Source organism: Anas platyrhynchos, chromosome 19 (assembly GCF_047663525.1).
Source record: "Anas platyrhynchos isolate ZD024472 breed Pekin duck chromosome 19, IASCAAS_PekinDuck_T2T, whole genome shotgun sequence".
NCBI classification, from domain to species: Eukaryota; Metazoa; Chordata; class Aves; order Anseriformes; family Anatidae; genus Anas; species Anas platyrhynchos.
The window spans coordinates 8,077,115-8,102,539 of record NC_092605.1 but is presented as its reverse complement, the minus strand read 5'-3'; the positions used below and the strand labels follow the sequence as shown (position 1 = coordinate 8,102,539).

The 25,425-nt window shown below is 38.2% G+C and overlaps 1 protein-coding gene across 12 annotated transcripts in view; it reads right to left on the bottom strand.

The window, feature by feature from the left end:
• Positions 1–1,456: 1,456 nt before the first annotated feature.
• Positions 1,457–25,425, bottom strand: part of TNRC6C (trinucleotide repeat containing adaptor 6C) — a 287,922-nt gene continuing 263,953 nt past the window's right edge. For 8 of the 12 annotated variants that reach the window (XM_072025708.1, XM_072025705.1, XM_072025706.1 and 5 more), the window contains 13 exons: positions 19,537–19,710; positions 18,101–18,247; positions 17,502–17,621; positions 16,129–16,212; positions 15,572–15,803; positions 13,695–13,862; positions 12,430–12,621; positions 12,134–12,277; positions 9,083–9,199; positions 6,402–6,596; positions 4,982–5,052; positions 4,135–4,274; positions 1,457–2,933 (listed from right to left, as the gene is read on the bottom strand). In XM_072025708.1, the coding sequence (XP_071881809.1) occupies positions 2,573–2,933; positions 4,135–4,274; positions 4,982–5,052; positions 6,402–6,596; positions 9,083–9,199; positions 12,134–12,277; positions 12,430–12,621; positions 13,695–13,862; positions 15,572–15,803; positions 16,129–16,212; positions 17,502–17,621; positions 18,101–18,247; positions 19,537–19,710 (2,145 nt within the window). In that variant the 3' untranslated portion in view covers positions 1,457–2,572. The remainder of the gene's footprint in view (positions 2,934–4,134; positions 4,275–4,981; positions 5,053–6,401; positions 6,597–9,082; positions 9,200–12,133; positions 12,278–12,429; positions 12,622–13,694; positions 13,863–15,571; positions 15,804–16,128; positions 16,213–17,501; positions 17,622–18,100; positions 18,248–19,536; positions 19,711–25,425) is intronic. The other 4 variants (XM_072025707.1, XM_072025711.1, XM_072025712.1 and 1 more) reach the window with 4 other exon arrangements.

Below are 25,425 nucleotides of genomic sequence, written 5' to 3'. Positions count from 1 at the left end.
AATTGTTTGTTTGTTTGTTTTTAATCTCAGAGTTACAGACATCTTTAATCCAAAAGGAAAGGCAAAAAAAAAAAAAAGCGCCCCCAAACAAAAACCCACCCCAACAAACCCTAAACAGAAATTTCCATTCCCAATTTCAAAATATCAGGAGTTTTTCTACAACTCAATGCTAAACTTCAGCATGAAAAATTGTATGTAAACACGCACATACACACATACATATTTTATATAAGAGAGTGTGTGTGTATATATATATAAAATATATATATGTAGGAGGCGTGTAATGGCAATGAGATGCAATTACTCTGAGGAAAGGTTATTCAGCTAAATACACTACTAAAACTTGAGAAAAAAACAAGTCTTGAACCCAGTTTGTGCATAGTTCATGATCCTCTATAAAACCAGCTTTTGTTAATTTGCAATCTTGCAGGACCCTTTAAATCTGATAAAACCATTAAAAAGCTAATCTTCCAAAAAAAAAAAAAAAATGTAATGCACAAGTTTCCTGATCCAAGCAGGCAGGGAGCACAATGTTCATATAATTTTTAAAACATACTTGAAGTGTATGTTATTCCATTGTCTTTCTTCCTTTCAAAACAATCAAAAACATTGATCTTTTTTTAAACATAAAGCAATTTTTTAATATATAAAGCACTCTTCAAACATCTATTTCTTTTGAGTCCATTATTTGGTAAATATGTAACTGCTACACATTAGATTAGGTATTTTCTTCTTTCTTACTGTCTTTTTTTATTTTATTTTGTTTTTTAATAATATCTTCAGTGCTAGGAGTTGGGTTTTAAAAATACATGAAATGGTGTGGAGTTGCTCCTCGGGAAACCCGGCTTTCCTGAGACATCTTCCACCATGTGCAAGATAGTGATCACAAAGTTTTCGCCACTTTGACGAAGAGGAGGAAAACAACAACAAAAATAGTACACAGCAATGGCCAAAGAAAAGAATAATACAACAACACTGTTCAATCCCAGAGCTCTGAAGTAGCATATCTTCATTCTGAAAATAGTTTTCTTTACGATGGAAGTCTTTTTTTTTTTTTCTTTTTTTTTCTTTTTTTTTTAATTCCTTTTTTATTTTAAAGTTTGAAGGAGAAAAAAGGTCTGTAAACAGGTGAGAGCCAAAACTCCTGGCTCCTCCAAAAGCAGTCAAAACCTATGTCCAAGTGCTTGTTTCTGTTCCTGCTTGCAAGGGAACTATCCACTCTTTACAATTATCTATGGCCACAGTTCAACAAGAGTATTTTTTTAAACTTTATATTCCGAATGGAAAAATGGTGCAATACTCCGGTAATAATTTTCTTGCATTAGTCCACAATAAAAAGCCGCTAAAGGTAGATATACATATTATTCTCCAGAGATACACACTGTAATTTTTAAAATGCGATAAGAGTCCTTGAGTAAACATTTACACGTGAATTGTCGCCGGCCCCTTCTATCAGTTTCTTTCTTTTTTTTTCTTTTTTTTTTTTCTTTCCTTTTTTTTTTTTTTTTTTTTTCTCCTTTTTTACCGTTATAGGATTAGCTACAAGAAGGGCTGCGGACACTCAGTGCAAAGTTAGAAGCTAATAACAATTAAACATTTGACCAATGAGCAAATAAAAAGCATATACTGAATAAAAGGAAAAAGTTCACACTTTTAGTTAAATCACACGTGGGCGCACACGTACACACACATACACACAAGCACACTCACATACATACATCTGTTCAAACAAAAACATATAGTCTGAACTTTAAAAAAAAATCTTAGAGCCTGTTTTTTGTGTACTGATGCCAACCTGGAAGTGTAATAATTAGACTTAGAAAGTGTTCACATTTTGTTATTGGCCTGCTGGATTCAAGTATTTGCATGTTTGATATGTTTTTTTTTTGTTTTTTTTTTTTTGACTTTTTATATTTTTGGGATTAAAAAAATGACATGAAAAAGTAATGAAACAAGGGTAATGTGCATAGGCAGATCCATGGGAGTAGTGGACACAGAGATACCCCAGCCCCCGCCCGCCCTCCCCCCATTCAACCTGTACAGTCAAGAGTTACCATTCAGATTCATTACTTTTCTGTACCAATGGTAAATATCACACTTCACCCTTTCTGATTATTGGGTCCGCCTCTGGTAATGTGCATAATAGTCACAGGCTCATTTTAAATAGGCTTTCATTTCCCCTTCCCCCCCCAAGTTGATAAAATAACCCTTTCCAGCCCAAATTCTGAAAAGTGCCCTTCATGATAGACCTATTCTAAGCAGCTTTTATAGTTTGTTTTTAAAATCACCATACAAACATAAAAAGACAACATAAAACAAAAAGCCATGAAAAAAATAAAACCTGTCATTAGCATGTGACACTGACCAAAAGTAGCCCATACTGTTTCATTAACAGTTCACAAGGACTTCTGCAGTTTCATATTTGATATTGGACAGAGGTACTAAAAAAGGGCTGCCAGTCTGATCTGTTAAAGCTGGATTCTTCATCAAGCCCGGGACTGGAAAGGGTTACAACTTTTATTTTTTCCTTTAGTGCTGATGATTGTTATTTCCATTTTGTTTCTCTCGTTTCCTAGATGGACTCCCCACTGAGAAGGTCACCTGGAAGAAGAGTATTCAGAGGTGTGGGGCTCCCGATAACTCGGCCGTCGTCGGTGCTGGGGGGTCCCCAGAGGCTGCTGGAGTACTGGGGCACCCCACCCCACAGCAGGTCGCTGCTGCCCTTGCCCCCCAGGCAGGGGCTGTTCCAGTGGCCGGCGTCACCGCGCACCAAGCCGTGCGAGCCGCCCGCCGAGCCCAGGCGCGTCTGGTTGCTTCCAGTGTTGGACTGCCAGCTGGAGGTGGGCGGCAGGGGCTGGCCTTGTGCTAAGAAACGGTTTACTTCCTCTTCACCAGCAAACTCGGCCAAGATGGTAGTGTTTCCCAGGACACACCTAGGGACAAGAGCAAAAGGCGACATGAAGCGAGGGGCGCAGGTGGCGCTTTTGGAGATATCCGAGATTTCTGTATATGTTACCTGCCACATGTTAAATTTGAGATGAAGGATTAGGCCAAATCTACTCACTTTTAGGAATCCCACTCTCTTAAAAAAGACCCCTTCCGTATTTACCTGTCTATATTCGCAGGCAAACACAAAGCCATGTGTGTGGAGACTACATTTAGCCAACATACATCACAGGAGACAGTCTGCACTATAGGCTTGAATTTTCATAGAATTTTAAATTAATTTTCAAGAAGTATTTAATCACTGCTCTTTCTAATTTACATAACAAAACCCCCCACGCAACTTGAGAGAGAGTGAGTGAGCCATTCCCTTATCAAATCAGATGGGAGGGATGGGATCTGAGCCTGTTGACTCTGAGATGTATTTTCCAGCAATCAAGTCCATGTAAACATTCATCTGTGAAACAGACAGTGGCTGTTATCTTTAATACTATCCTGCTGGCTTCCACAAATCCCACTGTATTTTGCCGCTGTCGCTCTGCCAGCAACCCAAAGGCACATATTGCTGTGCCTTTCTGTCATTCAGAAAGGTCTGTCCTGTTCTTTGCCAGCAGTGCAACCAGAGGTATGCCACAACCTATTAAAAAACAATTAAATGGAGGCCTTCCAAATCACTGATAACATAAGGACTTTAATATGTACATATTTAATATAAGTACTCATCTTTAAAGTCAGATACCAATTTCGCATTTGGCAGCATTTCTTTTACCTGATGCCACATTTAAATTGATGTAACTAAGATGGGTCAATTTTCATCTCCAATCAGCTCTGAATGCTGCTTTGTAACATTTTATTAAGGAAAGGTCTACCCTTATTGTTTGGGCATAGAGCAAACTATTTCTTCTACAATCAGTGTTTTAATCACACTCATGCTACAGATGTTGATAAAGAAATTTCCTTTCTAAGCAGTTAAGTTTCAAACATCAGTTGTTATATTTGTTATATTTGTTATATTTTCAATCCTTCCTAACATCACTGATTTTATCACTCAAATTCTCCAGCTCTTGTGTACTATACCAGTTAGTCCCGTGGATTTTAAAACAGCTAAAATTGCTCATTTTGTTCCTTAAGAGAAGTAGTTCCGACATAAAAGTAGCTTCATAACAAAGGACAAACAAAGTAGAAACGTACATATGCAGAGACTTTTGGGCCTTGGCTGCTTCTTCCTTGGAACTGTATCGGACCACAGCATTCCCTTGTGTCAGGTTCAGGTGGAATGTTATTAGAGGGCCATGCTGCAAACACAGTGTCCGCAGTGTGGAACCATCAATCTGGTAAGAGAGAAAGGGAAAAAGATTTATCTGTGCTTTTGCGGTTTCACTTCATAATTATTGCCAGCTGAACAAGTTTAAAGCTAAAGACTAAGCAGGTGTGAAAGAAAAAAATATGCTTGATTTACATAAGAGGAATTTAATTATAGACTTATCACTGTCTTCATTGAGAGTGACATCTGTCTTAAGGCTTCCCTGCAGTCCAGCACACAAAACTTCCCCAATTATGTGACACAAGCTATATTTACAATCAGAAGTCTAAAAGGTAAAGAAAAAGCAGCACTCATAAATTTAACTATTTTTTCCCCAGTATTACTTTAGATGCTTTGTACCTTATGATCTTCCTTGTGAATGATACTACAGCGAGGACTAGAGAATTTGACAGACTTAGAAGAAAAATAAAACCCCAGAGAATATGCAGCTTTTATACCTCTGAACCTGATATAAGACATTATTCACCTCTAAGCTTACACATACAGAAGTGGTGCATACTGAATGACTAATTACATGGTCTTAAAGCTCATATTTGATTTGACAGCGCTTTAAAAACTTAACAGATTGCCTGCAGAAGACAGACAATTGGAATAAATGCAGAATAATTATTTTCCCTTCAAATGAACCAAATTACCAAGGCTGATGAATGTTCTTCTCATCTCTCAAATATGACAAGTCTCTTTCCATAACTAGTTATGTACAATTCTAGTTACCTGGGGTGTGAGGTTTCGAAGAACCAGCCAGCTGCTTGTTCTCCCTGAGCTGTCAGTACTCCATGCTGAACCTACAATACAAATTCCGCAACAAAACATTTAATCACTGTGTGGAGAACATATTACAAGAAGAAAACTTATCTGGAATTGCAACATACTAGCAAGAGAAATTGCTACCATAAACAAATCTTACAGCAGTTTACTTGCAACTTGATTTATTGTCTGCTTTGGAATGAAAGGTTGCCAAAAGAAAACCTGCTTTTGTTACATTTAGAAGATCTGTGGCATTTTTCACATTCCCACAATAACTTTGGGATGCAGGTACGTCACTGCAATAAACTGCATCTTCAGGTTACATTAAAATTACTTTGGAAGAAACATTTTAAAAGCAATTCAGATGTCCAAGCTCAGATTGCTGGTTGCTATTAAAGATTTTTATAGCTCTGCAGCACTCTGCTATGTTGCCAATGATAGATTAATGTATATGAGTTATTCAAAACAGATATTTCTGCACTGACAACGTTCTGATTAAAGATACATGGGTATCACCAGCAAAACCTGCTTTTCCAACCTCAGCCTGATGTTTTACAATGAGAAACTGTACAAGCTTGGTATTTATTAGTGGCATTTGAAAAACTGCAGTACTTCTGTAGTCACATGTGTGACCACACTGGCTTCAGACAGAATACTGGCACTAACAGTATCTGGCCAGCAGGTGGGGCTTTGGTGCAGAAAACATTCAAAATAAATGGTAAGAAGGTTTAATTTCCATCTTAGTGAAAGCATAATAATAAAATATTCAGCTAGATAAAATATGTGTACTGCTTTCTTTTGAAGCTGACAATACTTTGCAGACAAATACGATACATACATTTATATAGACATAATTGTGGTTTCTCATATTTGTATTTAAGCAAAATAATGACATCTAAAAAGGAGTCTGTATGAAAAAATCAAGACATTCCCTGCGGGCCCTGAAACGCCATCAGGTCCTAAATGCTTCACATCCACAAACGTGTTCCATGTTAAATTTCATAGGATGATTCACTTATCAAAGTCTTGTAGGAAGTCACAGATCATAGCACAAAACAAGAAACACACTTAAAATCTATTTTTAAAAATAAGAAAACAGGGAAAAAATCCTAATCGTGAGTAGGAATGAAAGTATTTGGCAATTCACAGGTAAAATTACTAATATGATGACCTGAAAGATGACGGCTTCATTTACAACCTATTCTAACTAAAATAAACAAACACGAGCTTCATCCTCAAAATGGATACGCTCTGCTTGTATTAAACCTCAACCATCTGGAGTCTGATACAAAGCTGCAGGGCGTCTCACTATTGTAAGACAGAAAAACAACAAACAATTACAAAAGGAAGGCGCTGTGGTGCTATAGGATATAGAAGTCAGGAGTACCAGAGGAGTAAGAGCTGGTCCAACCCAGGGGACTGGCACCCCATGTAGACGATGGCTTGGTGTTTGTTAAGCCTGGAGGAGGTCTTGTAGGAGCAGTAGTGTTTCTGGGTACCTTCCACAGTTCATGGGATAAAGAGGCTTGTGTGTGAGAGATTGGGCCAGAGGACCACGTAGACTTGATGTCTGACAATTTACCTGCAACAGAACAAAATAAATTAGTGTATTTTCTGTTAGCAACAATGGTTAAATCAAATAGGATGGGTAGTCATCAAGCTTCTGAACTGACTACATTCTTCCAGCTTTTCAGGAGAGAAAACAAGAGAATTCTGCAACAAGTCAGCGAAACAAATCCTATATACGTGTAACCTGCTTACACTGCTATTCACATTTTCAAAGACATTTTTAAATAATGATTCTAAAACCACCTGCTACATATACAGACCCTTTTTTTTTTTAAATCTCCTACTTGCTTTCTTGCGAAAGTCAATACATGAAAAAAGACCAGAAATTTGAAATCTAATTTCATCAAAATTATAACTTTAGGATTATCTCTCTTAAAGACTTTAGAACCTAAACACTTGTTTTCCACATAACTCATTTTATCTAATATAAAGTAAGCAGCACAACCATATGTTCTTCTGATATATTATTAAAATTCCAAAGATGAAAGACCAGCAAAAATTTGATTTCAGAATATTCAAAATAACAGATAGTCTTTTTTCAAGTGTCTCTGAGAAACTGAAGTCTGCAGAAGAGTAGACCATTTTGCAATCTGTCAACTCTTTGAAACTTTTTACTGTTTATTTCCTCAATCAGTAGTTCAACTATTTTACTATTGTTCCCACCAAATCAGAGCTTTATAAAATAGTACAAAACCCAAGAATAACGAGTACTGTTTAGCTGTGAGAGGCACACAAAATCAATTGAAATTATAGAAATTACAGATAGTAAACCAAAATCCTTTATTCACCTTTAGACTTGCACATCTCTGCCTTTCTTCCTTGTGACAACATAAGTTATGAAAGTCAAGAGTGCAATAATTTCCTTGCCATGACACAGTCCCCCCATTACTGCCATTAGCAGCACACATTTTCACTGGAATGGGCTGAAATGGTCACATTGCTGCATATTCTGCATGACCAAGTGATACTGTGCTTATGCTGGCTTAACGTTTTTATTTTGGCAGCAGACAATAAGAAAATACTTCATCTGACAATGTTGAAGATACATAAATCCTGTGGACTTTTTTAAAACCAGATTTGAACTGCCAGATTAATTTTGTATTGAATCAGTGCTTTGCAGCAGGTAGTCATAGCAGTCTTTGTATGAGGGACCCTGAAGCCAAATTTACCAGTCACAAATCACAGCCTCAAGTTATATATATACACACACACACACTCAAAATTGTTCCTATTTATCCGTATCATCTAACTCAATGATTTCATACTGAATCATAGTAATTCAAGTGAAAGGGCAATCGCTCTCTCCTCTTCCTGCAAAACTGTGGCGACAAAAATAATTTAACAATGATGATCAAGACATTAACAAAGGGAAAAAGGGTGGGAGTGAGGAGGAAAGTCTGAGTTTTAGAACTCAGAGCAGGCTCAACCTGCAATGTAGCACATGATGCATGCACGTTACCACAGATTAGATGTTGCTATCTCACTAATTCCCATGGGGTTAACACAAAGATTAGATGAGACTGCAAAAAATAAAAGCAAGTAAAGCAGAAATGCATGACAGATAAAAGAAAAGCAAGATATTCCTTTCTTTTCATTTTAATGGAGTAAAACATTTCAAACAAACCCTTTTTGCTTTGCTACCTGCAGTATGACCTACAGGCTGTGGCTTCTTTGATTCAAAGAAGTGGAGAGTGTTCATTGATTAGATATGAAAGTGATAATATAAACCATGCAACAGCCCCTACACATTTTTATAATGGGACAAACTGGATATTTATGTAGTTGGTTTGCAAGCTAATTTTCTATGATTTGCAAAGAGAGATACCTCAGAATTTATAGCTCATTGGAAAAAATGGGGCAATTTGCATATTGTTTACACCATATGCAAGCTCAGGTAAATAGGTAAGCACCACACTTTGGAATGACAATTAAAAGACATTTAAACAGGTGTTTTGATCTGCTTAAGTAAGGGGACATACGAAGAAAACAAGCTTGTGCTTTATGAAGCTTTCTTCAATATTTAAATACAGAGCCCCCAAAACAAAACCCATTTCGAGGCAGAATACCTCCTTGAGGTACAACTTAACTTTCTCCTGAGCTGAAGACATTTTACTGCTAACAGTGAGTTTGTTAACAAAAAATTCCTATGAGCTCGCACTGGAAGGGTCTAGTAGGGGAGTTACTACCGAGGTCTTAGAAAATAGAACATTCCTCTGCAAAGTTGCAATGGAAATAGTCGTTAAGACACCTCAATGCCAATACAGAGTGACGGCATGTGCCATCAAGTGGAGTAAATACATTTTTCCTTAGCACAATTCCAGGCATAGCATACAGAGCTCACCACTGAAGAGCTGCCAGGAGAGCTGCCTACCTGGCACAGGACTGAAAAATGTGCTTCTGTCTATAGTAGCACTACTGCAATAACTGGGAAAGCACTTCTCCTAGGGCCTTTTCTCAGAATGCAGGGGAATGTGAAAGTAGAAAGGCCATTTTTCGTACCTGCAATGCTAGGTGCGGATGCAATGCTGCTGAAAGAGCTACTGTAGCCGGAGGCACTAAGCGGCCAGGCACTCGATGAAGGCAGCGTGGCATTCTGAGATGATGTTGGGGATGACCCTGCAGAACCAGCAGAGAAGCAACTAAGAAAGATGGGCATAATGATGTTTGGTGTGACATAAGCAAATCTATTATGTGCAAATACAAACCATGCAAGGCATTTTCCTTAATCAGCCTGGTCTCAGAAGTCTAGGAATGAAATGTTACAGAAAGCATGATAAAGTGAAGCAGAAGTCTTTAGTAGAAGAGAAAAGAAAGCTGGCACAGTAGTAAATGTACTAGCGCCTGTGCAGAAGATAAATTCTGCTTTTCGTTTAAGATACGCGACTCTAAAAAATCAGCATTAAACTGTTTAGTCTCAAGGAACAGGCCTCATTTATAAAGGTGCTTTGCTGGCTGACTTAAGCAATGGCAACTGTAGATGAGCATAAATGTATATGATAAACTAACCTCTTACCATGGGTGATTTGTCCTAAATTACTTGAGGTGAGCACTTCTCCCACATTTTAATGCCCACAAGCATCTTTAGATTTTTGCAGGCTTTCAGTAAAGCAAGGATATATTTTAGCAATCTCTTCTCAAACTAATAACATTAAACGAAATAGCCTGAAACCATCTTGGTAAATCATTTACAATCTGAGGAGCTATCTAAGCATACATACAATTTCCTTACTGGCAGCAAATGAAAGAGACAGAACATAAAAAAATATCTTCATTATAAGGGCCAGAAGAAGTCGAAGTGTTCTTTCTAGCCACCAACAAAATTGTGTATCCCAGGTGACTTATCATTCCGGACATACACAGATATACTGTGATACCAAAACATCTTTACCTGACAAATAAAACTACAGGTGAGTTTTTTGGAAGAAGACAGAGTGATGTATTGAGGCAGAAGGGAGGAAGCAAAAGGACATTATCATCCCTCACAGCTCAATAAAAATCACAGGCTATGTACGTTCACCTGTAACAGAGACCAAGCAAACTTTACCTCACCCAGACTCACTGTGCTGCTCTCAGGACACACCAATACAGACATCAGTCTCCAGCAAAATAACTGCATCAAGGCCTTCTCTGGAAATAATCTATTCCCCATGCAGACACCTCTGAGGAAGGCTGGGGAAGGGAATTATATCAGACTCAAAGGCCCATATGCTCACAGCGCTGAAAGCAGCCCTGGTTCCACATGGCTAAAGGCTTTCAGTTTGTAGTAGATGATCCTGCAAAGCATCTTTAGCAAATAGGGCAAAACAACAATCAAACCAAAAGCTCAGGTTTTATCTGTTTCTAAGTGTACAGTGTATATATAAGCCACAGTCTAGCCCTGTGAATGGATCTCAGCTCCATTAATACAACCTGTGAACTTCAAGCTGTAGTATACAAAGACAGTCTTTTTGTGTCAGTGTGTCATGAAAATCCAATTTCATTCAAAGGAGTACTGACAATAACAAATAATTCTACCCAGAAGCAAACACCAGGATATACAAGCATAAAGAAAAAAAAACAAAGCAACTAATTTTTTTTTTATTAAAATTATATTACTTATATAAAGATTTAAAAAAAAAAAAAGTAAACCTATTATGAACCCCAGCAGTCATTGCTTTTCAAAAGGTTTTGTCTCCTGGCAGCCTGTTTACCTCTGCAAAGATCATCTATACTGACCCTCTACAAGTGGTGCAATTATTTCCTCACTCCACACAGATTGTATACCAGCAGAGCTAATGTATGCTTCAATTCCATGAAGAGGTAAGACCTGGAGCAGGTAGCATTTCACTTAGAGGTACAGTTCTGTAGAGCTATGTTTTTGGCCCAAAGGGAGTATTTCTTGGGTGCACCATATCTGAACTGTGGCTGAATTATGTCTTTATACTTCTTTTATTTAGCACTGTAGAGGTAACTTCAAATGACTGAGGCTGTCTGCCCCTTGAAGTATATCTGGGTCATTAAAAAGTTAATTCAACATTACTTATGTGCACAAATACTTCGTAGTTCGGTTTAAATAAAGACAGTTTTCTGGTAAGAGACAACTCAAAATCATTCAAGGCAATGAAAAACACTCCTCCCTTCCCTCATATCTCACATCCTTTCACATGAGCTGACATGTTCAGAGCTGGAAACTAGTTTCTGATTTAATTTTGGCTTATAATCTATGCAGATATCACTGATGTAGCTACTATAACAAAATCCACATTTTTAACCCTGACAGGTCCTTATTGATAACCTGATTGTAATATCCCAATGCATGTTGGAGTGCTTTCATGGAGTACAGATAACTGGCCAATTAGGGCACACAGATCACAATTAAACCAAGCCATCGCTCCATTGATCCACTTTCACTGTATCTAATTAGTAAATAGCATAGTCCCACAGGTTTATTGTTTTAGAGAATACCCTCTTAATTCTGGGGTAAACAATGTCAGGACAAAAGGAATGGAAATGGCACTGAGAAATTCTAGTCTACAAGTTAATTCCCTTTTTTATTTTTTTATTTTCTTTGATGGTTTTGGATATAAAACCAAGCCACAGTTATGCATGACAGAAGACTGCTGCCTCAGCTACAACCGTGGAACTTTTGTATTGTGACTTCTTAAATATTTCCTGAAGTGCAAGAAGTTGGTCAGTATGGAGCATAAAATCTTGTTCAAAGCAAAGTGGTAGGAATTATACATGTTACAAAAAGATTTTGTGGTCACTGGAAGTTTTATTACATATTCCAACCCTTTCCAACATAAAAATATTCACATTCCCAAGGAAAACCAGAACCTTCATAGTCCCATATTTAGCTAATGTATTTCTGGATTTTCAGTTTAAGTTCGGAGCTGAAGCTTTATTAGATCAGGACTATGTGCAAAAATATATATATGTAAATACTAAAATATATAAAAATACTATAATATATAAAAACATAAATATAAATACCATACCCATATTATATGAAGTCAACTTTGTTGGAAAGAAGAAAGTAAATATAAATACAAAAGTAATTTGTGTGTTTACCTCCACTCTTGAGAAGATAGCGATTAACATCCTGTATTGTGGTGTTTATGGTAGGCCCAGTTGGAACACTTCCAGGAGTAACATCAGGGTCATTTTCAGGATCAATATTCTGCAGTCCTTTCCATGGCACTCCTGGATGAAATTCTGTTCCAAATATAAGAAAATAAACAAACAAGGGCATATAAAGTCATAGTTCCCCAAAGTTTCATTCTTCATATCAGAAGGATGCAATAAATAAAACCAAACAGTGTGATTTAATGACATCAGTTTAACATGAATGCTTTGCATTTTGTTACCTGGTGGCCAGTTTATGCTGGAGCCATTGGAAATTTTATCACTATCAGTTTTGGCACGTGACCAGCTGTGAGGAACAGCTACGGGTGGACTGGCAGGCGATTCACTGTTTTGAATCAGATCATACCGGCCGTAAGAGTCATCAATGGAGGACTTTCCCGGAGGACCAATACTTAAACCTCCAGGTATAGCACCTTTAAAGAACAGAACAGAAAGGCTTTGTTTAGGAGTGGGTCTAATTTGGGTTATTTCTGTATTAAAATTAAAAAATAACATACAAACACTATGAACAATGCTTAACAGCCTCTGAAGCCTTACTAGGAAATACAGCTGTGAGATACTGCTGGTAAAATCCAGACTCAAGTTAGCTATGGAAATTTAGGCTACATTACTGCCAAAAAGAAAGTAAGTCATTCAAATCATCATAGGGATGGTAAATAGGAATTTGCTGACAGCATACTACGGAATATCTTTGTAGGCATTCCCCCTTCTTATCGTTCTCTAGGTTTTTATTACTGACAGTATGGATGATTTCTAATAGCCAATCCCATGTTCCTACAAATTATCAGACAACAATTTGGCATAAGCAGTAAAGCTATTTGCAGAATAAGAAACTATCATAATAGAGAAATAATTCCTATTGCTAATAATAAAAAGCAGCATACAAGACTGTTAACAATGTCATGTTCTAACAGAGTAAGTTTGCATAAAGGAGGTAAAGGAATAAATAACTCAGGATACTGGAGGAAACAGGGATAAAGGTGTTCCAACAGATTAGCAATCACTTCTGGAAGACTGAATTTTGTGTTCCTAACTCCCAGTGTGGGCAATTATATAACCCATCATACCTTTGTACGTGACTGGCTGTGAAAAGTTGGTGATATTGGAAAAACTGTGGGGTAAAGTCGATGTAAAATTTTTTAGAATTAAAGTATGCAGATCTGGAGTATGGGAAAGCCTGTGGGACTTGTTTGCACATGTTGCCAGCACTAATGGCTTATTTTACTCCATGTTCTGAGCAGTAAAAGTCACTAAATGAAACCAGCAGAAAGGTCTGTATGTATGATGTTCTAGCTGCAAGAACTTCAATGCATTGCTGAATGAGACTACAGAAATCTTAAAAAAAGAAGTCAGTCTCAACAGGTGCTGCTCTGTATCAACCATTTATCAGCACTTACAGAAAAGAGTAACATGAGAAAAAAATGTAATTGCAACGTGACTCAAGTTTCAAAAAGCCAAACTGAGATGGAGATTAAATGTGACATACCGTGCTTGCTGGAGTTCTGGTCAAGAGAAGAAGCAGCACTAGACAGATTATCCATTGAGTTGGGGTGTGTCCACTGAGGAAGGCGAGACTGGGACTGAGAAGTGTCCTTCACTGACAAACCACCAGTAATGTCCATGTTATTTACATTCATGTTCGGGTTCAGTCCAGCTAAGGGGAAACAGGTCATTACATATCCCTAATAAACTGGAGGATTAAAAAAGAAGTCTCTGTTCAAAAATCCAACTAAAGGAATTATTAAACATTGATTGTTTAGACATTTATACATACATGCAGTAATTCACTATGCACGTTTTCCATCTGCTGTCAAAAACTAGCTGTTATGAGAACACTCCTAATACCCCTATGGATTCAGAAAATATTCGAACATTGCTAAAAAGGAAAACAAAACAAAAACAACAACGAAAAAAACACATGTAGGGATATATTTTAAAGCTGTCAGTATTTCTACTTGCAGTCTCTTTACTTGCCCCAGAAAAGGCCTTCTAGAAAAATGCACTGGAATGCTAAGTTTAAACCAGTAAAGAATTTACAACATTCCACTGTTAAGCCAAAGTATTCCTAATGTCTCACCAGCATACCCCTGTGATGTCTGCCATTTTATTTTGTTAACAACATTTTAAAAATCCCAAATGAAGCAATTAAAAGGTCACACAAAGAGCTGCTAATCGTCAGGGCAGGCATGGACATATATATTTTGGAATAGATCAAACAAAACCACCCTGTTTTCATATAGTACATATAATATTTAGGGAATAATTTTAACATGCTTCCGTGACAAGGAGCTGGATCCTTTCTCATATATAATTCTGAATGTTAGCAGATCACAGGAAGCTAAGATATGATAAGAACCTCTTAGACTTAGGCCCTTAATTCACAAATACTTTTGCCTTCTGATACTCCCTGCTGTAACAGCTTCCCACAGCAGTCCGAATCACCTTCTTAATTGCTGAATGGTAGAGGAAGCTTTGCAATTCTATTGTACACAGCATTAAAGAGAGGCGGAGAGATTAAATTAATTCCCCTATGTCATAAAGTCTATGGCACACATTGAACAATCACAGAAAACAGTTCTGAAAGTTGTTCCGTTCACCCTGTCTCAATGCTGAATTGATTTATTTTCACATCGATCATACTTGGCAGATCATGAAATGCCTGGTGAAGAAGTTTTCACAAACTTCCCAGACCATTTATTCCAGTTTGCTACTTTTCTTACAGCAAATAAATGATTCTTAATGTTTAAGGACCTCTCTTATGCAACATAATTACCTCTTCCATTAGCCACATGCAAGACAACTTCTTTGAAGCTATCTTTTATATTTTTGAAGATTGCTGCATGCCTCTAAGTCTTCTGTCTCAAGTGACCAAAGAATTTCATTTTTTCCTCACCAGTCAAATTCTCAAAACATCTAGTCATCTATACAACACTCGTTTTTGCATTCCTTCAAAATCATCTGTATCTGTCTCAAAATACCAAAGTTCATGCCTTACTGATTAGAGTGGAAAGAAAATTAAGCAATTTCAAGACAATATTCCTCCTTATAAGGTGACATTTGTGTATTTTACAATATGATACAGTTATTTTGAATGTAGTTCATGAACAGCAACGTGCCTAGATAGTTAACTGAGCAGATCTTCTGCTCTGCAAAGCACAGGTGAGCAGAGAGCTCACTTTTATTACTACCAGATAGGCACGTAGTACCATGATTTTGTTTAGGCATTTCAACGTTACTTAATAAACATATCTTTTGTGTTTCTGTCTTTACTATACTGTAGAGCAAAGTACTTTGACACTTAAATAATGAAATACACTCCCTCTGCCTTTTGTGTACGGAACTGCTTTAATGAAGGACACATACCAAGAGGGTAAGGAGCAAAGGTGTTCGGTGAAGACTGTTGCTCTTTGGTCTGCAGGTCAGGAAGGCCGGGAGCCTGGGGATGGGGTGAAAAGCTATCCATGGCTGATTTGCCTGCAGAGGGGTGCAAAGATAGATGTGGAGGGGGAGGCTGCTGCTTCATAAGCAGGGCCTGGGCCAGCTGGCGCTGGTGCTGCTGGATCTGCTGCTGCATGTTATTGATTGTACGTGCAACCTGGCAACAAAAGAGAATGAATCAATAAATGATCAATTCAACACAAGGATGCAAGATTTTTTTTGTGTTATTTCAGGGTAGAAAAAAGCATAAGATCTCCTCACAAATAAAAATTGACTGAATTAGGGGTTGAAGAGCTTTCCTCCAATAGCTGAATGCTGTGAAGTAGCTTTATTCCTCTAGTACTCTTTCCATTTCAATATTCAAACCACGCACTATTATTGTTCTAAGAACGCTTTAGCTGGTTTGGTATAATGTAGTACAATCTCTTTAAGCTATTGAAACCAAATTCTAATGGAGAAATTGAATTGGCAGTCAAACCTACTTGCTGCTCCTGTTGTCTCATGGGTCCGGAAACATTACGCTGAGCCTGTAACATCTGCTGCTGGATTTGTAAACGTTGGTACGCCTACAAGATGGAAATGAGAGGTCAGAGGTCCTAACATATACAAGAAGTCTAAAAAGCTTGCCTGAACTGATCTGGCACAATACAAAATAATGGAGAAACACTGGAGTTTTCTGAAAACGGACAATGAAGCAGATATAACATTCTTGTTAAGAATGTATTATATAAAACATTTAAGTCCAGAATTGTGTGTGCTTTTGTGTTTATTTTTTGAACCAAAGAGGTCAATAAAAACATTGATGAGTCAGTTTGTCAGCAATGAATATTCATTAAAGATAGGAACCTGCTTTACTTCTGAGAAGTTTGTAAGAGGAAGCAAAAATTGAAATATAAGTTTATACTATTGTACAAATAAGTAAAGAACCAATAGTTACTTTGTTTTGCTCATTTTAAATTCTGACAACACACTGCATTTAATCAATTGTGCTGCTCCACTCTGGAAAAATTCCACAATTTTAACATCACTAAATGGGCAAGGTATTATTTCTTCTGATCTCCTGAACTTAAAATCCAAAGGAGATCTGTTTGGGTATTTTTCAATTAGCTTCATACTGTCAAATTATTATGACATGAGATCAATACTGTGCTTCTCCAATGATTAGAAACAAACAATGGTATCAAATATTGTCACTAAGAGAAGAGTTAGGCTGGCACATTGACATAGTCAATTAAGATAGTTTATCATGCACAATGTAATATTTATCACTAATAAATACTAAAATAATGTTAGCGCAGAATACCGCTTTTAACAATATTCATAAAACGAAACTAAATAATATAGATATGTGTGCATGCAAACATCTCAAAAAATACACAACTTTTCAAAAGCAAGTAGTTCTTATCCCATGGTGTGATTAATATTCATTCCATTAATTACAGGAAATTCACCATATACTTTGTTATTTAGGAGGCAATCAAATAAAGTTCTTCAGGTAACTCAGGTGACCAGCACCGCCAGATTCCTCTCTTGCTATGGTTTGACTCAAATTTCCTAGTTGCTCAATGAGTTGCATATAATATGCAGAATAGTGCTGTTTGATAATATACAATAGCATGAAGACAACTGACTTTTTAGTTCCACTGATACACTGTAAAGAATAATTATTCCCACAAATTACTATTTATAAAGCCTGAGGCAAAAACATGATTTTGTTTCTTTGAAAAGAAACTCTACTAAAGAAATCACCATTTGATTGCTTTAAAGATCTGTCGTGTCCATTTAAAGATTTAATTCATTGCTCTCTTATTGTCAATTCTGATCTACAGCTTACTTGCCATGTTCTTCAACTTACCAGCTGCAGCTGATAGAGCTGGTTCAACATCGTCATATGCTGAGGATTAATTGGCGAGGTTAATAGTGCAGGGTTGAGACCAATGTTTTTTGCTGCAAACTGCAAAAGCTGTGCTTGAACCTAAGGAATAGCAGTGTATTAAACCTTGTACATTCACTTTTAGCACTGGCAACTGCATAAGCCATAAATAAGAGCCATAAGACAGTAGCTGAATAATACTACTATTACCTGAACTGCAGTATAAATGATCAAAAAATTAACAATAGTAAAATACAATTTTAATAGCAATACTTACACATCCAATTACAGAAGAAAAAAAAAGAAAAAAACACAAATCCTAAGCATATACTCCTTAGATCTCTAGAAACATTGTTTTTTTGCAAAAAGGAGCGAGAGAATCTGCACACACAGATAACAAACTACACATGTGAGAACATCTCACCCATGTAATGTGCTTACTGACTAGTAAATCAAAAGACACAGTAAAGCAACAGCAGCTGCAAAGCCTCAGGACAATCACAAAATGAGAATGCAGAGGAAAAAACACACGGGAGAGTTCCAGGGGAAGGACAAATACAAGACTGGAAGTTTCATCTCACCTGAGGGGATAGAAACTGAGGCACTTGAGCACGAAGACTAGGCTGGGATGAATTAAGAGGTTGCACTGGCGGTTGCTGCGGCTGTTGCATGGTCCTGGCTTGTGCTGCTCCGCTATTGCCAAACATACCCAGATTGCCACTCGGTATCTACAACAGGACAAGAAGGACATTGGCCTTGAAACACATCGCTCAATGTATAACCTGAAAGTTCCTTATCTGTGCAGTCTTGATTATCCTCAATGATTACGACAGGCGTGGATAAAGAAACCAGAACGTGCAGACTGTTCTGCGGGTTGCCTTGTTGACAAACAGGCTCAGCATCAGGCACAGCAGAGATCACCACATACCCAGTAACATCCTGCACCTGCCCAAACTTTGTACAGACATCTGAACAAACGGTAGCCGAAGCTGAAGATCTCTTTTATTAGGATGAGTAACCCTAGAGGGTCACAAGATGAACAATGAGAAGTAGTCACCAAAAAGTGTTTGTGTATGTGCAGGAAAGAATAGGAAAATGAAGTCCTTAAACTCACTGCATCCTATTTATTGAATTATCTAGGCAGTTTTTATACGTATTCATTTTATGAAGCCACTGATAATGGACGTGCTATTAGAGCAGCCTGTGCTCCTGATTGTGTAACGGGCTGTAAGTGCTGGACAAGTATTGCCTTTAGAGAACTAACTTCAAAGAATATATGTAATAAAAGACACCACCGAATGATATATAGAATTTTACAGTGTTGTGTGGTTGTGTTTGTTTTTTTCCTGATCTTTACTAGCACTTCAATTTATATAGCAAAAATAACCTTTTCATAATCAGCAGTAGTTTATGACCTCTCAGTCTCGACCTGTTTATGAGCCTTCCCCCTCCCTTTCTTTCCCTTTCAGCACGTTCTATCCAGGGGCCAAAACAACCCTCCTGCCACAGTGCTTTATTTGACCAGAGGTGCTAGAAGCACAGTTCCTTTCTTACCACCTGTCAAAGCTATGAGCTGTCTTGACACTTATGACAAGAATAAAAAAAAGCCATCACTTCTCACCCATCTCATCACTGAATAATTACACCAGCCAGGAAAGATGAATTAGAGCAATGCCTCTGTCTTAAGGTCTGAGACAATTAAAAATGCCTCAAAAAAGAAACCTCACATCAATCAAGGCAGAGCTATTCCAGGACTTGGAGGTATAAATCCATAATGCTACAGTCTCTTCTCAATGGACGCGTGTAATTAGCAGGCTGATTACAACTGAGCAGTTGCTTTATGTCCTATAATGCGAGACGTTTACACAGCAGGTAGTTTCTTCACTGGTATTTCACGTGAACAAAGATTTTGTGCACATTTCCAGTTTAAACCCCCGTTTCCCAGGGGGAAGAGACGAGCTAGCTGTGACTCTGTGCGCACTCAAATTCAACCTGCGACCTCCCCGAACAGCCTTACCTGTCGAGAAGAATTCAAGTTTTGCATGCCCAGCCCTGAGGCAATCCCGCCCAGGGTCTGATTAGGGAGTGCACTGTTTGAAAGGGGGAGCTTCAGGCTTGGTGAAGGCAAAAATGGTGAAGTAGTGGGCTCTTCCACTAGGCCGCCATCCTGATTGGAGAAAGAAAGGGTGAGCTGTGTGCAGTGCCCAGGAGTGGGCAGCGCACAAAACAGTTTCCCATGGAAATATAAAAGGGCATGGATGAGTGGAAAAAAAAAATCAAAATGTTAAAAAATAATAATAATAAAAAAAAGAGGTATGAATGATGGGGAATGAAAAGTATGGAGTGAAGGAAGAAGAGAAAGAGAAACAGGATTAAGGTACTGTTTTCCTTTACTGTGTTGCACTTCATCCACAAATGCACAACCACCCTCATCTACCTCCCAGCAGGACAGGGGGGGCTCTAGCCACCTGTCCAACCTAACCACCACTTCTGCTAACCCAGAAAGGCTAGAAAAGCTAATTTGACACCAGTCTGTATTTGGTTCTACATCACAGCTCTGCTTTAAAACAAACACGTTTGCATTAATCCCCTTTCCTAACTGAGACACATGAGCCTCTTTTAATATTCACATAGCAGTGACTTATTAATATCCACTCTGAAACATTACTCTCCAACACGCCCGCAGAACACAAAAATACTTAAAAACAATAATGATAATGTTGCCTCTGTAGCCTTCCTAGGGAAGTGATTAAGACACTGCCTGAACATCCCCCAGGAGGAGGCAGATTTTAGCAAGACGTAAGGAGCCCCCCTCTCACCACGGGGCTGTAAGAAACCGTGGTTGAACATGGATATGATGAACAGAAGGCAGCCCCTGTGGGGGGCAAACAGCGAGTCAGAAAAGAAAATAAATCATATAATCCCCAATCAAACAGGTAGGTATCTAGCTAGTGTTACAGTGGGGTACTCAATTCTATCTCAAACTGTGCTTTGATGTCTGGGAAGCCTGCGGCAGGCATGATCAAATAACACTGTGTACAAAGTACAACTCCAAAAACAGGCAGAGGGGGGAAAAAAAAACCCTTTAATTTGCAACGTACTGGATTGGTATTTTTCAGGCAATATTTTCACTGCAAAGAAAGGCTTTTGTATAGGTGAGGAGCTAGGTTATTTCAACCATTAAATGCAATCCCCCTGAAGATTGTGGGATACCAATAAACCTCCTTTGTTAAAAAAGCAGCCCAGTCCTCTACCCAGATCCCCAAACAAATGACCTAATGCGGCAGGCACGCTCCGTAAATTTTACGTTCTAAGTTAATCCTGAAAAATGCATTTTCAACAGCTCTCCTTTGATGCAAAGAAAAAGTTTCTTTACCATCAGGCGAAGTGACACTTGACATGCTATCTGACTATCCTGAGGGGGACACTGACATTTTCTAATGATATCCCCAAGGCCTTTCAGCTCAAGATATTTTACATTCTACTGGACATCAGTCACACTCTACAAACAACTGCAGCTTGCATGACAGTAACAGGTTCAAGGATTTCTCCTTAGATCACAGACATATGTTTACAATTCTACCCTTCCCCCTTTAAAGCAAAAATAATTTCAAGCTCCGTGCGTGCTCTCTTTCAGGTGCCATTGTTTCCTTTGTGAACAACTATTGACCGAGAGAGACCAGTGCAATCCCTTCCTGTCCCCAAACTTTACTCAAATATTGTCCCACTGGTACTATTTTTCTCATTGTAGGATTATAGCAGGGCTGAGGATGGTGGAGGAGAAGCCACGCTAGAGATCTGGGCATCTGATTTCCAGACCAGACGTGCTCTGCAAGGCCACCTTCATCACAAACGTGTTCTTTGGCTGAACTACAGCACGTGTCTTTTGTAGCAAGTTTATCACACATTGTTCGCATTGACTCGGTTCTAATTTTCTGAATTTGAACTTATCAGAAGAGGCCAACTGTGCTCCACAAATGTACCCTGCAAAGGGAACTGAAAGCAATTCATTTCACATAAACTGTTCAGCCGGTCAACATAAAGCAGTCATCAGTCATTCTCAATCCAGACTAGGTGACACCTTTACTGCTGACAGCAGTTTGTAATCTGATGTTTTTCAGGCTCTTTCTGCAGTTATTGTTACTCAAAAAATAATCTTTTCTAACCTGACTTTTCCTGTCCATCCCTCTTCAGTGATTTCCTCACAAATTTATGTTACATTTCTCACCGAGGCTCATCAACTAAGCCCCCTCCCCGCATCTGACTCGCCAGAATCCTGCTCAACCCAGCCCTGTATGGCAGCTCTTTGAAGGGACTTGACACAAGTGGAAAATCCTAGCAGCAGCACTATTTCCTTCTATATTTCCTGGACACAAAGCACCATACTGATGCTCAACAAAATATTACTTCTAGGACTTCAGAATGTCTCTCACAAGAGTCTCATGTGCTAAATAAGACATAAAGATCTTTCAGCCCTGTGAGGTACAGACGACTTAGCAGAGGATTCCTGGGCACTTGGGCAGTCACCTGCCCACAACAACTGCCACTTCATGAATCAAGACAGCCCAACAGACAGATGCCAGACTGCGGAATTTGCCAAAGGTCTTTATACAAAGTCAGTTGCAAAAGTACTTAGTAAAAAAGACATGTCAATATCTTCTTAAAACAGAAAAAAATGAACCAAAAACAAACCACCTTTTCCAAAGAAGGAAGCAAAAGAAAGAAAATCTCACCTTAAAATAAGCTCTTTTCAAACCTACTGTGAGATAGATACAGGCAGAAGAAATTTGCAGTAAAAGTAATACTTGAAGTGCTTATCATTGGGGTTTTTTATTTTGAAAATGAGAATTTGAGAGAGGTTTCAAAGCTTGAAAGCACAGAATAGAAACAATTACTGGATCATAGGAAACAGGAATGGAGAAATTAAGAAAAAAATCGAACTTGAAAATCCAGCAATCAACATCTAATTGTAAGCCTCAAGAGGTGTTTCTGCATGATGATAAAATATCTCATTCATTATCCCCAAGAGAAAAAACTATGACATTCATGAGAGACAAGTGGAACCAGAATGCAAAAGAAGAGGTTGGAAAAAAATTCCAACAAATACTGTCTTTGAATTAGAAACAAGGAAATAGCATAGCCAAATAGAATATTTGTGGAAAAACATGAGTGCAGCCAACGAGCATCAGGCCTTGTAGACCTGGATTTGTCAACGGTAGAAAAAAAGAGCTGATTGGCAACCAAGACGGTAGTGAAAAAGGGCTTAATTTGTTAGCGGAGAATTTCCTACATTCTCAAGAATTTGGGAGAAAGTTTGCAAGCAGCATCAGAGCAAAGAAGACAGTACTCTATGCTGGTGATAAGGGAGAAAGCATAAAAAAGTGAAGGTAAAGAAGGGGGGAAAGTGAGCCGGCCACAGAGAAGGAACAGAAGCCCTGTAGAAGGCGAGCTTGAACTAATGCTAAGGCTGGCTGATGATACTTCTCTTCAGTGAGTTCATCTGAGTTTTGTTGATATTCATCTGATAATCTACATACTGCAAGGAACAAAGTATATGACAAAATAAAACAGTGTTGTAATTCAGATTATGGGATGCACTGACATCAATTTGCTAAATCTTTTCTTTTGCAAAAAACATCTACAGCACCAAAACAAATGTGGGAAATGACAACAGGGAATAGACTGTGAGCCCTGAAGAAAGCTCTTTTTTTTTTTTATCTTTTCCTTTACCGGCTAGAACAAGTAGCATTATGGCAGGATATGGCAGATTAGAAATAAGGAGCACAGCTGTACTCTGTTACAGTTTTGGCACCCATATCAATTGCTCTATACATCTTCCAAGCTGGCACCAAAGATTCTACTGATGCTTCAGCAGCCTTGGCCATGAAGCCGTATGAAGGCAAGCAAACCAACAACACTGGTGCAATGTAGCACCATAAAGACCATAAAACTGCACATTTACTGGAGAGAAGTACCCTGGTGCTGTACGCAGCATACACACTTTGGCATTGGTTTCAAAAAACTGATGTTCTTTCTCTGCTCTGTTTTTGTATCTTTGATAAATACCTTGCCTTTTCTCAATGGTCCCGAGTTCAGTGCTTGCATCTGAATTGTGATAAAATATTAGAAGGCATCTGTGTGGTTCAAGGTTTTCAACTAAGGGGTGGTCAGCACAGATCAGCAAAACAACACGTTTTTCTTCTGAGCACAGAACGCTCAATAGGTGTACGAGAATACACACCAAATGTGAGTCCTAGTACTCAGGAGTGGTACCCAAGGCCAATCCCTACACTTTTAGAAAAGATTCTTTGAAACACACTGGGGTTATTTGTCTTTCAGGATGCTTCCAGGAAAATCTTACATGTTTTTCTTACAAATTTGATGGCTCCAGAAGACATCAGGTAACATCTTCTAGCAAACCTGTAAGTACAGCACACTCGCCACCAAGTATGAGATAACATGGTTGAGATCATATATCATGGTGCTGTTAGGCTGGATATTTATTTTCTCAAAGCCATTGGATTTTCCCCTTTCTCCATTTATGGTGCTACAGGGCAAGATAACATCCTGAAAAATAATACAATTAACAAAGCACTGAATGCCAAAGACTGACTCAGTGCAACACAAAATAAAGAATGTGTGTGACAAGTGTTAAGAGAATCAGCCGATAAAGAGGTAGTAATGAGCACACTAACCCAGCTTACAATTTTGTTTAGAAGAACCTTGCATAACTTATTGAAGACTCAGCAACGCCAAGCAAAAGGATAATGGCCTAGTAAGAGAATAGGTAAAATCAGGAACATTGGCTGAATTGCTTTGTGCGGCCATGGCAGAGAGTTCATTCACCAACCATGGAAAAGGATGGATGACCTGATCAGAAACTGATGCAGCTCCACGTTCATGCTCTGAAATATCACCCCATAGGGTTCTGGAGAAAAGGAGTTGCTCCAGTAGCATAAGATGCAAATATGAAAAGAGTAACTTTGGGAGAAAAAAAATAAAAATCTATTCTTAGTGTAGAAACTCTATTTGTTTAATTCACTTAGCAAGTTGCTCAACACTCTTGATAGCTAACAAATATAGTTTGGGATTATTTCCTTTGTTATACTAAACTCACTGTGACAGATTATGCCTAGACTGACAGATTTTACTTGCTGTATGAATACTAATGATTTTAGTACTCCCTTCTCAAGTTGTGTTTAACATATGTTTCCATAATTATGTGTTATGCCTCACATAATGCACCTCTCTCTTTCACAATCTGCTCAAGATATTGTTATCCTAGAAAAGAAAAGGCTAACTGGCATGAATACACTAATTTTGTGACCTTCATCAGGAGAGGGATCTTTCAATTAACATACTCATTAAGGTTTGCCATAAGCAAACAGTTTGGCTACAGTTCAGAATGAATTTTACGTGGTAGAAAGAGGAAAAGAAGAAAGAAGAGTCAGGTTAAGCCTGACATGTCTGGGTTAGGGCGCAATGCCATAATGGACACCATATCATTCCAAGGAGAGGGGAGCCCACAAACAACAAATGTTTTTCCCTCAAAAGCAAAAGAGCATTTTTCTAACATACCACCTTTGGAAGAAACTGCCATGACACTGTGGCAGTATTTGAACTACCACGAAGAATAGTGGTATGTAAAGACCTTGTAAAGAAAATTTTATACAGATGCTTGTTTTTCCTTATTATGTAAGATACATTTGTGTTTAGTCAAATTAATTTACAGTTTGCACTGTACCAGAACAGGAACTCAAACTGTTTAGGCTATGATGACAGCAGAAATAGCACTAGTTGTCATTAAGAGGTCAGCATTTATCAGATGTCCCAGCACAGTGCCATGCTAATTTTCTCACCACAACACTTAGGAACCTGTCACAGCTCAAACTGTAACTTTCATAGT